The following is a 17,137-nucleotide window of genomic DNA, read 5'->3' on the forward strand; positions in this document are numbered from 1 at the left end:
CAGATCATGTCAGAACATGTGTTACCGTAGGAATACCTGACCTAGATAAGAAGCCAGTCACTGCACCAAGGTACAGCCAATGTGGAGTGCAAGGATTGTAGCTCAGAGAAGGAAAGAGTTTATCTTTGAAATTTTTATTGTGTTTTAAACACACAGTATCTTTGATACTCCCATAATGAAGTTATTAACGCACGCTTCAGTTGGCAGTTTCTGTGGACGATTATAAAGTTATATAATGATCTTTAGAATGCCCTGTCTAGCCTTTGTTTTTTGATTGAGACAGCATATAGACAAATGAAATGCATAGAATATGCCAAACAAATTAAAAATGATCCTAAAAGTTTTGTTAAGGGCCACTTAAGATCTAGTTTAATTTCAGCAAGGGAGCTTTGTGTTGGTGTAACAGAGATCTTGCTTACATTTGCATAACAGCTTTACACTAAGGTAGTCAGTTAATTTTGGCATGCTGCCTGCTTATACAGAAAATGAAAATAACCTTTAAACCATCTTTTGCAGTCAGCTCAGCATGAACATTTCCTTTCATTTGGTGGAAGGCTGATAAATGGGACAAATCATCCAAATACCTTGTCATCTCTGCCATATATAATGAGTAAAATCAAGATTCAGTCATAGATAATCCCCTCCTACCTTTTCAAATACATAGAACTCCAACATATTACTCCATAAGCTTTTCATGCCTAATTTTTAAAAATTATTTTTATTTATTTTGTAAGTCAATGAAAATATTTTGGAAACCTCTGTTATACAGGGAGCCAGACAGCAGCAAAGAATTCACATTTGAGGAATGATTTTCTCCTGCTCCATCCCCCGGGAAGTAATCCTAACTGAAAATATGAACAGCCATCTAGCTGCCTCCGTCCATGAAAGAGAGGAATACGAATGTTACAAACTGTCACATGAATACAAAACAAAGGCCCACCAATATGAGCTTTTAGACTATAACTTCTGTAAAGTTTGATTAATAAACATAGGAATCTTAGAAATTAGATACAGGCACACAATTGACATCAAGTTATTATATCAGATCTTTGAAGAGATCATTCTACCTACAAGACAATGCATTTGATAAAGAAAGGGAAAAATGCATCTAGTAAGAAATTAGTTTTATCAAAATAGGTTTGATACCCCAGAATGCAGCTTCTGCTACATGGAGTTAAAAATAGCCTAGAAAACTGTAAAAATGCATTGGGGGGGATGAGTTTCTGGATGAACTTTGTAAGCTGCCCATTTATAATTCAAATTGCTTCTTTTTTGAGTGATGATGTAGGATACTGCAGTGCTGCAGACTACATTAATATGGAATGTAAATATTGAAGCTGTAAAATTGTACTTTACCCCAGAAGAAGCTTACAGGGAGGTTTGGATTTTGAGATTACTTCAAACTTTCCACTTTACTCTTTAGAGATTTATAGTAAGAAGCTATAGTTAAACTGCTTTATTACACAGAAGATAAAATTATATATAGAACATAAAACCTTGCAAAAACTATTTCACAAAGTACTTACAAGTTTCAACTATAAATTAAAGCATAAATCAGTCAAAACTGCAACATCAGGAAGAAACAATTACAGATGTAAGTGTTCACTCTTTAGTCAAAAAACAATTACTGCCATATGCTTGAAGTTTAGGAAATTATTTTTGTGTGGTTTTGCTTTCTTTTTTTTTTTTTTTTTAAAGAAGTGCAACACCAATAAAACTAGTTAACCTGTTGCTTGTCAACAGAAAATTAGGCTTTTTAATAGATTGGGGTTCTGAGAGGGAATAAAAAGAAAATTCCTGTATCCTGAACCAGAGGGTGGTTAACAAAAATGGAGCTTATATAACACCACTAGAAGACTTTGTCACTCCAGGCCAGTTATAGATGACCACTGCATGTAATCAGCATTAACAGTATATATATATATAAAAGAGAAGAACTATCAGAAATTTCTTCTCTTAGCAAATATATAGCTCTACTGGAGTTCCGTAGGCTATCAGAAATATTTTTGTCTTCTCTTTCAAATGATCTCTACAAATTTAGGCTTTTATCTGAAATATATGAAAGAACTCTAGTGCCACAGTAAAATAGTATGTGCCACTAATACAGGGCTTTACCAATATCACAGCTATTAGCTTTGTGAAATTTAGTGGTGTCTGACAAATACCAGACAGTTCTTCAGGATCTGAAGAGAAATGGTAATATAAAGGAGGAAAACTCATCTGGGTTATACACAGGGGCATCCAGTAGTAATTTCTAAACTTTATAGGAACCCTATAAATTATAGCTGTTTTGTAAAGGAGATATTTGTTTCTCAAAGATTAAGAGTACTCCCCTATCACCATGTGTACTCCCCCATCACCAAGAGAAATGGAGCTAACAAGCACAGCACTTTTCTTTCTCTCAGGCAAGAAAATTCCTGGTTTTTTGGAGTTGTTTTTTTTTTTGACTGATCAAAAAGGCAGTATTATTTTGAAGTAAAAGAACCCCAAAAAGTTATTTCAGGAATTCAGGTCATTGTAATAATATTTTCCAAAAATAGTTATTTTAAACACATATTAGTAGGTTCAGATTTGAGTTCTATCAAATTTAATAACAGAAACACAATCAGATGACATAAAATGTACGTCACAAGACAATGATCAGTTGCAAATCATGTTAGAATGTGAAATTAATGTCAAATCATACTAGCAAAATACAGTCTTATAAATCTATTTGCTAAATATTTTTAACATTTTTAATATTTAAACCTTTTGTTAAAACAGCTCATAAGACCATTCATGTGGAGAAACATATCTATAGAAGTCTCATGTTCACAGTAACATTACTCCTGGTTTGCAGTCCAAGCATAATGTGCTTTTCATGTATGGACTTTCTCTCATTAATCTGATTTAACCATTTCAAATTGACCACAATGTACAATCTAAAACTCTACCACAACCACCAACTTATCATGTGACCATGTGAATTGTGAAAACATACCTGTTTTTTCCGAGGTTCTAAGAAACACCATGTCAGATGGGATTCGTTGATTCTGAGAGAAGAAGAAGAAAAAAAAGGTATATTTTGTAAGTATGAAAAAAAAGTGAATTCCAATCAAAAGTCCAGTAAGATCTATCACCAAAAGGTCATACTTGGATTGAAACTCAATTAAAATAAGATTTCTCACAGTACTTTACATTCAGCATTTGCAATTCAGAAATCAATATTTTCGAAAAATTATACCATAAGCAAACAGCAGCTAATCCTTTCAGATGTTCTTTATAAGTGAATCATAAATACCTGAAGAACAGATTAACATTTTCTTTACTGAAAACAGTACTTCAAGTATATAAATATATAATCGAAATATCTGAAAGCATAATTTCACTGAGCAAAACTCTGACATTCAGTTAGCACATGTAATAGAAAAAAAAAAGTAAATTTAAAATATCTGTCTTGGCACTCAAGTTGCAAATGCTATGTATACCAAGCATTCTTCTCTCTTCCAACACACACAAGCACACACAGGGGAAATAGCAAATTAGGGAACAGCATTTTCCTATTCCATATATGTAAAATGAACAGAAATTCTTCCTCACTAAGACATGGAATCATATGCATAGTCAGATGTACCTGTTCTGTCATTTCCCTTTCCAGCACAGAACTGTCTGTATCAAGTTTTCAATTATTTGTTGATCACAGAAAGGCCAATCTAAGCTTTCACAGGTTAAACAAAATGAACAATACCAGGATCCCACACACATGGTATATGCTACATCACTACCCAAATCCTCAGCTCTCTCTCCACTTGTTCCCAAGGCATATACCAGCACCAGTTACACAGGGTTTAGGAATGAAACACCAGAATAAGCAAAAATAACCAACATATCAAAATTTGCAAGGCACTGGACTGGAAAGGAAAAAAGCAAGGTTTTCCATTAATGCAAAGAAACCTTCCCAAGATCAGCATGCCACCACAACAGTGCCATTTGGAATAGTGTGATCTGAAGAGATCTGCCAAAGTCAACTGCCAGACTATGTGTTATATGGGCTTAGCTTCCAAAATAAGATGATGTAAACTCTCTGAATCTCTAGGAGACCAGTACTTCTCACCACTCCTTGTAACATACTCTCAGCAACACCGATTTATAAATGGGACTGGAAGCAATTGTAATTCTATTCTCTATGGGAAGTTCAGTAAAGAGGGGCCATAAAGGGCTACAGAGAGGGCTACTATCATAAGCAAAGATGAAACTTGAAAAATGAGGAAGTTGGGAAACACTAAAAAATAGATGCATGTTTTAGTTTACCTGAAAATTCTACACAAATAGCAAAAAACCCTCTGCATAACTTAAAATGATGCATTTTCATCTATTAATATTTCCTGATTTGCAGCATTTCCTATTTTAACTCTTTATGGTTTTACAAATAAAATTCACTTGCTTTTATGCCAACAGTATTCACCTTGAAGAGGCTGTTTAACTAGTACAACTTTTTTTTGAATCTTGCTTTATACGAGCTAATAATTAAGGATGCAGTGAAATTTATTATCCACCATGAGCCCAGATTCAACTAGGAATATCTCATTCAAATTTGCAAAAAAATGCAGAAAAAAGATTAATCTTAAACTATATTATTTTGCACCTACTAGAAGGAAAAAAGAGAAAAAGGAAAAGGCAACTTGAAAATTAAATTAAATAATTCAATGACAATAACAATTAAACAGATATCCAGTCTTAATATAGATTAGCTATACATTTTTACAGCTCCCCTGCCAGCTCTGACATAAATCCATTACACAAGTTTCAGGTTACTGGTTTCATGCCTACAAACTTCCAGCTACTTGTAAACAAGCTAAAACACTTCACCAGTATCCAAAAATAACAGTCAAATGATCTAATACTGAATTAAATAGAAGTTCTGGTAATACAAAGGAGGTACCTTACAAGTCACTACCAATTTCCACAGAGGACACAGTTCACATTGAGTAAATTAAACAGTCTGGCCCAGAGTATGCAAGATTCAGATACTTTATGCCTGACAAAACTGGGCAGAATCATAGCATATTTGAAGCTGGAAGGGACCCATAAGGATCAGAGAGTCCAACTCCCTGCTGCTTTAAGGACTAACTATGATTAAATAATTTGACTAAGAGCAACATCCAGACAGTCCTTGAACTCAAACAGGTTTGGTGCCATGACCACTTCTCTGGAAATCCTGTTCCAGAGACTGTCCAGCCTCTCAGTGACAAGCCTTTTCCCAGAACTTTCCCTAACACAACTTTATTCATAGAATCATAGAATGGCTTGGGTTGGAAGGGACCTTAAATATCATCTTGTTCCAAACCTCTGCCATGGGCAGGAACACCTTTTACTAGACCAGGTTGCTCAAAGCCTGACCTTTAACACTGCTAGGGACATGGAATACACAACTTCTCTGGACAATCTGTTCCAGTGTCTCACCACCCTCACAGTGAAGAATTTCTGGCTCCTATCTAATCTGTATGTACCATTTTTCAATTTAAAGACATTACTCCTTGTACGGTTGCTGCATACCGTTGTGATTCCATTTCCTCATGTCCTGAAGCAGATCTGCTGATCACCAGAGGGTGATCAGCAACTCCTCCCCCTCTGCCCCCAATAAGAAAGTTATAGATTGTGATCAAATTATTTTCTCATTTTAATACAAAAGATAGATAGATTTTGCCTTCTTTTTGTTCTGTCTTGCTCATTTTTCTTTCCTGTAAAATAATGAAACCTTTTCTACATAAATGTATCTGAATGTATCCTGCCATGTAGGGAAGGCTACAGAGTGACTTGTCTTTAAAGTATTTTAAATTGACATCTTATTTTATTATCAGGTTTTTCATAATTTGGAAGGGGACAGAAAGACACTGCAGGAGTACTGGGTACCAAAAACATTGTCAATATTATTGCTGACTCTGAAGAGCAAAGATAGACCTGCAGATACATACCTAGTCACTACAAAAGTGTTACTACACAAAAACAGATGGCAAGTATGCTACAAAAATCTTTAGCATCTCATTATGGAGAAAATTTAATTCTGTGGTACATTGTCACAGTCAAACAGCAGCAGTATGTCAATCACGTTAGCCGTCTCATGTCATATCTATCAAAGTAGAACAAGTTAAAATGACAACAGATACAACTTCAAACATTCAGAAACCCATGAAAAAACGACAAAATTTCAATTACCACAGAGATGATACCAGAAATGCTTATTAACATATACTGAAATTTGAACATATAAGTCATGAAAATTACTTGAATACATTGTTTTTCTTAAATCAGGGCAGAATTAGAGCTCCAGAGAAGGAGGGCTTCCATTTATCTCAGTGTTTGCACACTTCCAGATTCAGTCCTAGATCTCTAACTACACCCAGCCAATGGTCAATACAAGGCAAGTGCTTGCTTTGTACAAGGCAACCCAGCTCCAGGGTTCCTATGAGTAACTCTATGTCATCCAGGAATACCAGCCAGACTGGTAAACAAGAAACCCATAAAGACATCTATACTTTCTGCAATACAGGCTACAATATTCACTTAAAAAATGCTCTTCTCATAGCTTTCAAATTACTTTTATATTTTTCTCATGTTATTATCATGAAATTGTTATTTACATAAACTTTTCCTGTTCCCTAGTCAGTCTTCCAATTCCCCTCAATTGTGCATAGCTACAGACCCTTGGAATTCTGCATTTACTGTCCTTCCTTCTCCACGCATGCAATGAACGATGTACTTATATTATTAACTAAAATACTCCCGCTTACTTTGGAGTTATTAATAGAACAGGCACTTCCCAGTTGTCTTCTTGGATCTGCATGCTGTGAAATACTGCATGTTAGCATTAGCTGCAATCCTTGCAAATACTGGATTAATTTCACTTTACACACAAGATTAAGAAAAAATTGTGTACCTTTATAGCTCCAAGAAAAGCTCTCAAGGTTTGAAGAAAAATCATTACTGCTCTCATGCTTTAAATCACTATTATGTGTTGTTATTGTTAACTGTTGTCTCATAAATGTGTAGTTATTATTATTAACTAAATGTGTTTTTGAGTTTTATGCCCTCCTCACATCCTCAAAATGTATTTCAAACAGTCAATAAGGTACAGTGTCTAAATAACAATATCTGAACTCAACAACTCAACCCTTCAATTGTCTTATTTAGGAATACTGTGCACATCTGTGCTTCCACTGGAAATTAAAAATGTAACACAAGCCAAGGAAAACATCCAGAAGTAGCATGACTGTTCAAGACAGGGGACTATTTTTCAGCTAACAGATATGAATGCCTTTGAGCTTTAAATTAGGCAATATTTTCATCTGTTCAGGCTTTATCCTGTCTAGTAATAGTGCTATATGAAATTTTCACTATTCATGTAGTTGAAACAATAGATTTATTACTTGAAACTAAACTATTTTAAGCATATTACAGTCACTTAAGAAATACTTTGAAATTAATTAGGACTATTAAAAAAAAGACAATCACAGGATTTTCAAAGTTTAAATCTAGAAAAGCCTGTCACTTAAGTTGTTAGTATTTGTGATGTACTCACTAGTTAACATATGGATCTTCAGCTCAAGTGAATCATTAATTTCACTGCAGATGCTGTTGACGTATCTACCAGTCAAATACAATGTTAACTTGTTTCTCTGCCATTAGAGTGAGCAATTGAATGTTTCACTCCTGACTGGTTCTTTGGCTTAAGTCATACTCTGAAATTGAAAACTGCTTGCTCCAACAAAATACACTCCTCAACAGAACGAGAAAACATTTAATTTCATTAGCCTGAAAGCACCCCCAGCTAGGTGAAAAGGAAAAAAGACAGCTCTGCTGGGGCAGTAGGGAGCTTGAAACTGAAATACTACATTCAAAGCATTCAAACATCTTACTGATAATACCTGACTAAAATCTTCATCAAAAAGCCCATTACTCATTATTTCTCTAAATCCTTAAACATGACTTTTCTTCATTAGAAACTTCAGGCACTTACAACATACGAGCTCTAAGCTACTGTGAATACTGCTAAAATAGCAACATCATGCATGACAGAATGATCCCCAAAGTAACTCCAGTTTTCCAAATTCTAGTATAATCCAACAGACAGATGGATCACAGTGAATTTCAGGGAAAGCAAATTACCTAAGTAGCCATCAGGGTCTTCCCTACACTCTATAATAATTAATTCCAGGTTTAGAGTTCAAGAAGGGCCAAAAAATTCCCTAACAAAAATCAAAGCAAGTATCTCAGTCTCCTAGAAGTTCCGGAATAGGCAGAAGCAAGCATGTGCAAGCCAATTCCACCTCCACTCTAACGTAATATAGTATAAAGCAAAACAGATGTGAAGGCCAAATATACCAGTGCTTTTCTTGCACAGCCTAGTACTTGCTGCTCAGATGGGCCCAAAAAGTTATAAGGTACATAGAGTATACAAAAAAGAACAGGAGAAAAGGCAAGAAATTGTGAAAACTACATGAAAATATATATATTTTAAGCTGAGAGCAGCAAGCCAAATGAGACTTGGGTGTATTGTTTTTTTCTTTGAACTACAGAAGAAATAGAAAGAAAGGAAACAGAAGTTTTTCAAATCAAGCAGAAGTAGATACAAGCTTCAATTTGAGATGTCTCCTTGGATCACCTCTCTGATACAAAGTGTGAAGGGAATCAGTTGCAGGCACCCAGAAAGTGAGTCACTTTTCCAGAATTAATTGAAGCAAAAACAGTTACCTCTGACAACAAATTTAAGTTGACTTCTAAGATCACACTAATTTCTTAGTAGCCCAGAAAGGCAACTGAAATAAGCAACAATCTTTATAATTATGTTAATATAGAGCAAAGAAGAATTCACAGCTCTCACTCACCATCTGTAAACTGGAAAGCTTTCTGTCCATTAAAAAACATATAAACTTTCTCATTATTTAATTATATATCGTTAGATACATATTATATTAAAATAATACAAATATATAAATATATATATGTGTGTGTGTGTATATATACACGCATAAATAAAGATTATCTTTGAAAGCTTCAGACAGAGAAACATTGATTTAACCATCAAAAGGAAGGTATCAGTAACGAGATATCTTAAAACATTCAGCACAGCACATGACAGGGAATTTAATTCTGTAATTCTATTCCCTTCAGAAGATTGATTCAAGCATATAACTATTCATAAAATATAAATATATACATTCAGTTAAAATATAATTAATTTTATAATAGACTTCCTTGAAGATTCTCAAATAAGACTTGAATTAAAATACTAGCTAGTTAGGACTTCACAGATAAGTACCTTGATACACTTTTCCTCAGAAGATAATTAGCATGTTAATAATCTTTAGTCTCTAAAATATATTTTAAAAGTATCAACCTTTTCCACTATGATGAGGTCTCCAACTTGTATGTCTGAACTCTTAACTTGCACTTTACCTTAAAAAAAAAAAAGAAGAAATGTAATCAACATTAATAAAGAATAACAAGAATATAAATCCCAGAATGCAAGCATTATTTATAGATGCTACTATTAAGTGAAAATGTTACAATTGATACAAAACAGATCTCTGCTGAATACATTGATAAATACATTTCATCTGTTTGAATAAATAACCCAGTGGTTTAAAAAATTCCACTTTTGTAACCTGTTAGCTATTGTAGAAGTATTAGAGGAAAAATACATATGGTAGATGCCCAAGTCTGATGTATAGTATCTGCAATAGAGTTGTAAAATTGGAAAAAGGAATCTTTCATATCTACCAAGCTGCACTTCTGTGTCTGACAAGAATTGGTAAGTTTATAGTCATGGAGCAGTCTTGCAGACATGAGTGGTTATTCACAGCACAGTTACCAACAGGTAACCACTAAAGTTCCTGATGTAATTGGCACTGTCTGATAATGTTGGCAATTATAGCAGAAAAGACATAAAACTCTCTAAAGTCAAAGAAATGCCTAAAGATTTAATTCTAGAAAAGTAAAACATCAAAAGCTGAAACAGATGTTTTTCATTCTCTAAAGCTGCCCATTCAGTAACTGCTATAAACAATTCACTCAAAAATATATACAACACATTTTCCAATTTCCACACATTCTGTAGGGTATTAATATTTGTAAGAGTCTCAAGTTTTAATATTCTTATTTGAGGGACTGGAAAACTGAGAGAGAGAGGTTAAGCTATTGCTCAAAATATGTTATTATTGAACTCAGGAGAGATCAATAATAGAATTCAGAAATTCAGGAGTTCTAGTCCCAGGTCCACAACTCCAAAATAAAGTTGCTTCCTTGAGTTAAAAATGACCAAAACCCAAAATCCTCTGAGGGATACACACATATTTGAATATCCTGCTGAGCTGAAACACACCCCCTGTAAGTATGATCTTCCCTCAACAGAAATACTACCATGATTCCAAGCCACAGGTATAACATGGAAAGTATGTCAAAACACGGCATGGTGTTAGAGCTCTAAATGACAGGTGGAATGAATTAGAACAGAAAACACACAAAAGCACAGACTGAGCAGCAAAAAGTTTGAAGCTTAATCAAAAATACTATGAGTAGCAGATTTGTCAATGCACAGTCACATCTCAGTTATATTAAGTATAGCAAAAGAAAACTAGGGTAGGATGCAAATCCATGAGACCTTCTCATTACAACTCTCAGTAAAGAGAGACTAAAATTCCTTATACTTACATTTACATTTATTAAAAGGTAGTAAGATTCACATTATGAGTAATTATTTTGAGTACTTGTTCTTTAAAATTTCATGCAAAAGCAGCAGTTGCTTCAACTCTTATTCAGCCAATAATAAATGTATTCCTGTAACATACAGCTAATATTTGATATATTTTCCATTAAAACAGCACTTTGAAAATGTGCAGTGTCAGGAAAACCACAATTTTTGTTTGGCTTGTCTGCAAAGTTACTTCTGAGAGCCAGACTTCGCTACTGATAGTGACCTTTTACACTAGTTCCATTTTTCAGTTGCCAGAAGCATTTTCTGTCCTTTGCTCTCAAATATAAGACAAATGCAGTCTTCAATAGATAAATTTGTGAGGGGATAGGAAGTGGCAGAAGACTGTAGAAGGTATAAAAAGCTATAGCAAGAATATCAGCAATTCTCTACAAGACTTTTGAGATACCTATGGAAATTAAATTAGTATCAATGTATCAAAAGCTTTCCTTTTTTTTTAATTTAAAGTAATACTAAAGCTCAATCACTAAAACAACAGTCTGACATAAAATCAACGTATTTCACCTGCTTACCTGCACAAGCCTGTGATTTCTCCTTAAAAATTCTGAAGTTTTGACTAGAAGTGAATAGTATATACCAGAAAAAATACTGTAATGTTACTTTGCTTTCTAAGTTTGCTGGCTTTACCAAAAGAATAGCATTACCTATATTATTTTCCATTCTTTTGCTAACAATTTTCATCTATTTATCAGTCAATCACTTGATTATAGCAGTAACAGTCACAAAAATTCTAGTAAGAGCTATGTCAAGTCTCAGATCTACACTACCTATACAGTCATGTATGAGCAAAACTATTCAGAGGTACTAACCAAATGCAATTACTGGCAATTTTATCAACTTAAACAATCAGATTTTCCACAGTCAAGCCAAAACTGCACCTACAGTAAAGACCAAAAGACACTATGCCTGAAAGACCAAGAGAAGAGAGAATGTTCATTTGCAACAATATGTAGCGCAGACATAAAGCAAAAATTTTTGGTGCCAAGTACACTAAGAGGAACCCACACTGCACCTTTGTACTTCATCTAGCAACTCCGGGACTTTCACTTAATGAACTGAAAAGTTTCCTTATCAGATTGTTTTCCAGGTGGCTTAGTATAACTGTTCTGGTTTGAAAGCAAAACCAGTGAGAGACTCTAAGTCAGAAATACAATTTATTGGGAAAGGAAAAAAAAAAAAAAGACAAAAATACATGCAATGATACAAAAGGAAGACCACTGACAAAGTCAGAATACAACCTGGCCAGCGTGCTGGTAGCAGTCCAAATTGGAGTGGCAGATGTGGTTGCTGTGTCTTCTCGGAAACCTGTGGAAAGGCTGCTTTTCTGTCTAGAAATCCCTGGATTTATCCAGGTGGGAATGCCTAGCTTCTCTCCCTGGGCGGAGCATCTCACAATGGGCTGATGTTATTTTGAGTCACAAGATGTGTTCTTAATCACCTGTTAAACAGAACTGGCTCCTGGAGAGTGTTATCTCTGAGTCATGTGGCAAGACATTGATGGGCCTATTAACAGGAGATAAGGAAAACTGTCCAGATGCAACTGCTACTCGGATGGTAATAGGAAACATCTTGGTGCTCAGTCTTGGACAATAACAAAACAGAATGCTCTCTTTATTAGACACTAACATGTCTTGTTGGATCATCCTGTACATCTCACACATAAGGAAAAGGCCTTACATACATACAGGACAATTCTACAATAAATTTGAATGGCAGGATATATTACATTAAGTACTAAATGGTAAAATGTGGCAGTAATTAAAAAAGTGACTTAAAATTCTGGAAAGTCAACATAAACATTTTCTTTTAGACTAGCAAAAATGAGACTCATTAGATACCATTTCAGAGAACGTTAAAATAATGCAATACTATGTCTTAATGAAGATGCATTTAGAAAAAAAAGACACTGAATGTTATTCACTGTATAAATTATTTTTGCGAACAATTTTTTCTCTAAAAACACCTCCATAGCAAAACATACTTCACCATCTGTGTAATTACCAATAAAAAGTCCAAAGCTGTCAGAAGAGGCTACGCATCCAGACTTTATAGTCCACCAAGGCACAAGGCTTTCGCCTGAAGCAATGTATAAAATTATGTAGAATAGGAACACTGAAATGTGTCTGTAGTAAGTCATTATACTCCCAAGATAAAACCAGTTTAAATGAACTGCAATGATTTGAAAAACTAATAAATACCTCATATGTGCTAACAAGTACTTCACACACAAAAAAAAAGAAATGAAGTAAACAAAATGTGGGTATAAAATATGCTTCTTTTTATTAAAAAGTATCTCCATCACCTGACAGCCACTCTAGAATGAACAGACACTTCTGAAAACAGCATTTTCAAATTCTTTTTAAGTTCCTATTACACCTTACCCATGGTACATTTAATACTGTCTGAAGTACTGTTTGTGGAGTTAGTACTGGTGCTTGTCTCTAACCCATAAATACAAATCTCTTTTGACTGGTGGCAGCATGGACCATATGAAAGTTCTTCCTGATATCTATTAGCCTGAACTGTCAGCATAATTAGAGTACACATAACATATGGGAAGTTGGAAGAGAACACAGCAGGCAGGCAGTGGAGGAAAACTAAAATGAGTCCAAGGTGAGGACGCTGATCTTTCAGAGCAAGTGCTGTCTGTAGGTTGTTCTTTCAAACTCCATCTTACATAGTGAAGCAAGGTTAGTCTTTAACCACCAATTGTAAAACTCTACAAAAAAAGCCTCTTAGCTTCTCTCCTATGTGTCCTGTCTAATCTTGGGTAAAATTCTTCCTTAGCCAATATCCTCAATGCTGCAAAAATGTGGAATAATAGTCCCCTTGATTTTTCCTCTCTTCTGGCATCTAGTTTAAATTCTTTCTTACATTAAAATTTCAAGTTGTTTCTGTTGATAATACTGATTCCCTAATCAGATAAAATTTGAATATTTTTTTTAAAACTTGTCTGTTGCAAATGCTCTGAATACCAGGAATAAAATCATCAGTAGGTCTGAAATGTTACAAGCAATAATGACCTAATGTTGTACCTCTAGATTCAGATATAGTGTAGTTTCTTAATAGACTGGATTTTCAAAGCAGAGGGACAAACTGTTCTTGAAGAGCTGAAATACTAACCAAAAAAAAAAAAAAAAATTGAAATCACTCTAGGTCTCCAAAAGAAACATACTAGCTTTCATGCTTTTTCCTCTTGTATAGTAATTACTGGTTATTGATATTTTCTTAAGTTCACAGAGTTTTAAATGTATGTTTTTTCAACTTTGGTACTTATTCCTTAATAGCTTTTAAGAATACAGCCATGACCTAAGCTTTCACACTTGAATCCTGGATGGAATTATTTCACTGAACTTATTTCTCCTGACATTCAATTTTTCTTTTGCTTTGCAGGTTGCAAAGTGAGAGTTCTGCAACATGTTAAACATTATGAGATAAAGAGGCAGATGCAGGCCTCCTCTGCCACTAATAGTTGTGATTATTATAGTAAGTTATTTTCTCCTTGATCTTTTTTTTTTTTTTTTTTTTTGTTGGAAACTTCAGTAAGAGTGCACAGACAAACCTCAGTAGGAAAGGTTCAGAACTGCCAACTTCAAGAATGGAAAGGGAGAAAAGAAGAATTAAAATTGCTTTACATTTTTATTATCCAATTGGCTTTTCACTAATGAAGTAGATAATATAGCCTGTTTCTAAACTTGAGGTGATTCTGCTTCAGAATAGCAGTCTTTTATAGGCACTTAACTGGTCATACCTAAGTGCACAAGAGAATAAACTGTGTCAAAAGTATAATTGTCCTTTAGGTAAAAAAACAGAAGACCTCCCAAACCTGCATGCCCAGGTTTAATTTTTTTCCCATTGCAATTTTCTACTCTAGAAAAGGATATGCATGTGAACTGCTTTGAAACAGAAATTCCTCCTTCCAACTGAAAACTGTTTATTAATGATCTGCAGACTTTCATATGCAGCAAAGCAGATTTTGCAGCAAACATCTAGATAAGGACAGCAAATTCTTCATACACTGAACAATGTAATATATTCGATACAACAATCAAGCATCAAGTAAACAAAGGAAAAGAATCACATGACAGACATGAGATAGGTACACTTAATTGACTTGCTCACTTAAAAACTTCAATGCATTTACTGATTTGCATGTTTCATCACTTGCCATGAAGGGTTCAAAAAATAGAAACAATTCTAACTTCATGGTTAGCAGGTTCACCAACTTGCAAAGTGCAAAGTTACACACTGCAAATTCAACAAGGGGTGACAAGAGATGACCATTCAACATGGTGAGCTTTTCCATGTTACATGACAAATAGGGAACTGCATATCACTGGATATCTCATTAATCAGAATTAGCCTAAAGACGTTCATTTGGTCAACACCTGTCCAACTACAAATAAGTAACATTTAAAAGAGATGTCCCATTCCCCCTTGATTTCCTGCTCTGAACAGCTCATTATTATTTAAAAAAGCTGATTACAATAAATACATATTTTCAAGTTTTTGAATTACTAGAAAGAAATTCTAAGTCTTCAACAGTTACTAGTGCGAATACTCTTATCCTCAAAAGTCGGTAGTTGTTACGCTAGCTACATGCAAGTCATACGACAGCATTCACATATTTTACATGTTTAGAATTCCCCAAGACTAAGGAAAACTTCAACAGAAAGTTAAGCCTGATAGATAGTCACTGACTTTCCAATTTTAATCTTCTGCAGCACTGTATAAAAAAAAATTAGTTTACAAATCAGCTGACCCACACTATCTTTATGGAAGTAATTAATCATAATTTAGATCCCAATAACTTCTATTGCAACAAATATGTTTATTTTCCTTTAGTAAACACATAATTTGGAAAACAACTAACTAGATATTATTTTCATTAGATTTTCATTTTTATATCAACTAAAACTGAACAGTGATCCCTATTAATTTTAAGTTTTTCTACTGTCCCGTTTGAGCATTAAAATCTCTATGTCAGTTTCTCTCACTTTAAGATAGAAAAAATATATATTTCAAATAGAAGACTGTAAAACTAGCACAAGTCATAAAACCATTAGGAAAAAAAAATGCTAGAGCAGTATAAAGTGCAGGTCCACTCTGAAAAGTGACTCTTAAGACTGGCATCAGTTTTCAGGCTTTTAATTAAATCAGTATCATGTTTGTTCATTCAAAAGAAACAAAGCCTTCTTTCTCCAAACCATTAGCTTGTACTTTAGTATAGTAGGCCTAAACAAATTTTTCCACTTGAAAAATACTGTCAATACGAAAAAATTAGGTAATTATATTGAAAGTTATTTTTAAAAATAGTGTATGGAAGCATAGTACTTGATTTTATTATTTTACACAGTTAAATAAGATAAACCTACATCTTTTTTAAACATGTAAAAAAATTTTGTCTAATATTATGATGGGAAGAAGTCCCATTTTTTGTAACAAAATTACATCTCTCCTTTTCAGAATACCTCATTATGGAAGAATCCTATATGAGGAATAAAGTGAAATTTTTCACTACTTATGATTTTATATATGGGTTTGTGGCAACATATAGTACATTTGAGAGGTTACTGCAGTAATGTTTTCACTCTTAAAATTACTTATTACTCAAAACATTGTTAATTCAATGATCACATATAATTGTCAACATGGAATTCAGAGTTCATTGTAAGCAGAGTTTTTGAATCTGTACTTCTGTAGAAGAGCAGTCTTCAAAAAACACACAAAACAGAACAAAATTCAAGTATGAATTCATGATGGCACTGACACCAAAATCTGAAAGTCAAAATGACAAACACTCTTGTAGGTTAAAAGCTGATATCCTTTTTTTTTAAAAAGGGGCATTTTGAAAGCTTCTTTTCAATAATCTTCTCTCTATGTGTCAGTTCCTGATATAACTGCTGGGCTTTACCTACACACTACTGTATACTACTTTTAAATCTCTAAGGTGACCAAATCCAATTTTCATTGACAACTTCCTTATTTCCAGAACAAGCCACAAAATGAAGGTTTTTTCAAATACATACACCCTCACAAAATATTTCATGAGCAGAGACAGAGGAAATTGCAATTCCAAAACTTCTACTTAAATGCTGCTTAAATGCCTATTAACTCTAAACATATGTTTAAAAAAGAGAAGCACAAAAGGTACCAAACTTTGCTCTTAAAGAGCAAACATCAGTCTTAACATGTACATCACAAAGGTAACTACAAACTGTACATAGCTTTCCTGAATTAAGAATTTCAGATTACTAACACTGCTGCTGAATAGGGTAGGATTGTACTATCTGTTTCAAGGTAAGTGTTCAGTGGCCTATCATAACAGATCTAAAAAATGAATAGGCCAACTAGCAGTTTAAATTACAAATTTGAAACAAAAGCCAT

The 17,137-nt window shown here is 34.0% G+C and overlaps 1 protein-coding gene across 3 annotated transcripts in view; it reads right to left on the bottom strand.

Moving 5' to 3' along the window:
* Positions 1 to 17,137, bottom strand: part of ATP9B (ATPase phospholipid transporting 9B (putative)) — a 167,279-nt gene that overhangs the window by 115,947 nt on the left and 34,195 nt on the right. For all 3 annotated transcript variants that reach the window (XM_053940713.1, XM_053940706.1, XM_053940722.1), the window contains 2 exons: positions 9,377 to 9,435; positions 2,981 to 3,032 (listed from right to left, as the gene is read on the bottom strand). In XM_053940713.1, coding sequence (XP_053796688.1) covers positions 2,981 to 3,032; positions 9,377 to 9,435 — 111 coding nt within the window. The remainder of the gene's footprint in view (positions 1 to 2,980; positions 3,033 to 9,376; positions 9,436 to 17,137) is intronic.

This window comes from Vidua chalybeata, chromosome 1, assembly GCF_026979565.1.
Source record: "Vidua chalybeata isolate OUT-0048 chromosome 1, bVidCha1 merged haplotype, whole genome shotgun sequence".
NCBI classification, from domain to species: Eukaryota; Metazoa; Chordata; class Aves; order Passeriformes; family Viduidae; genus Vidua; species Vidua chalybeata.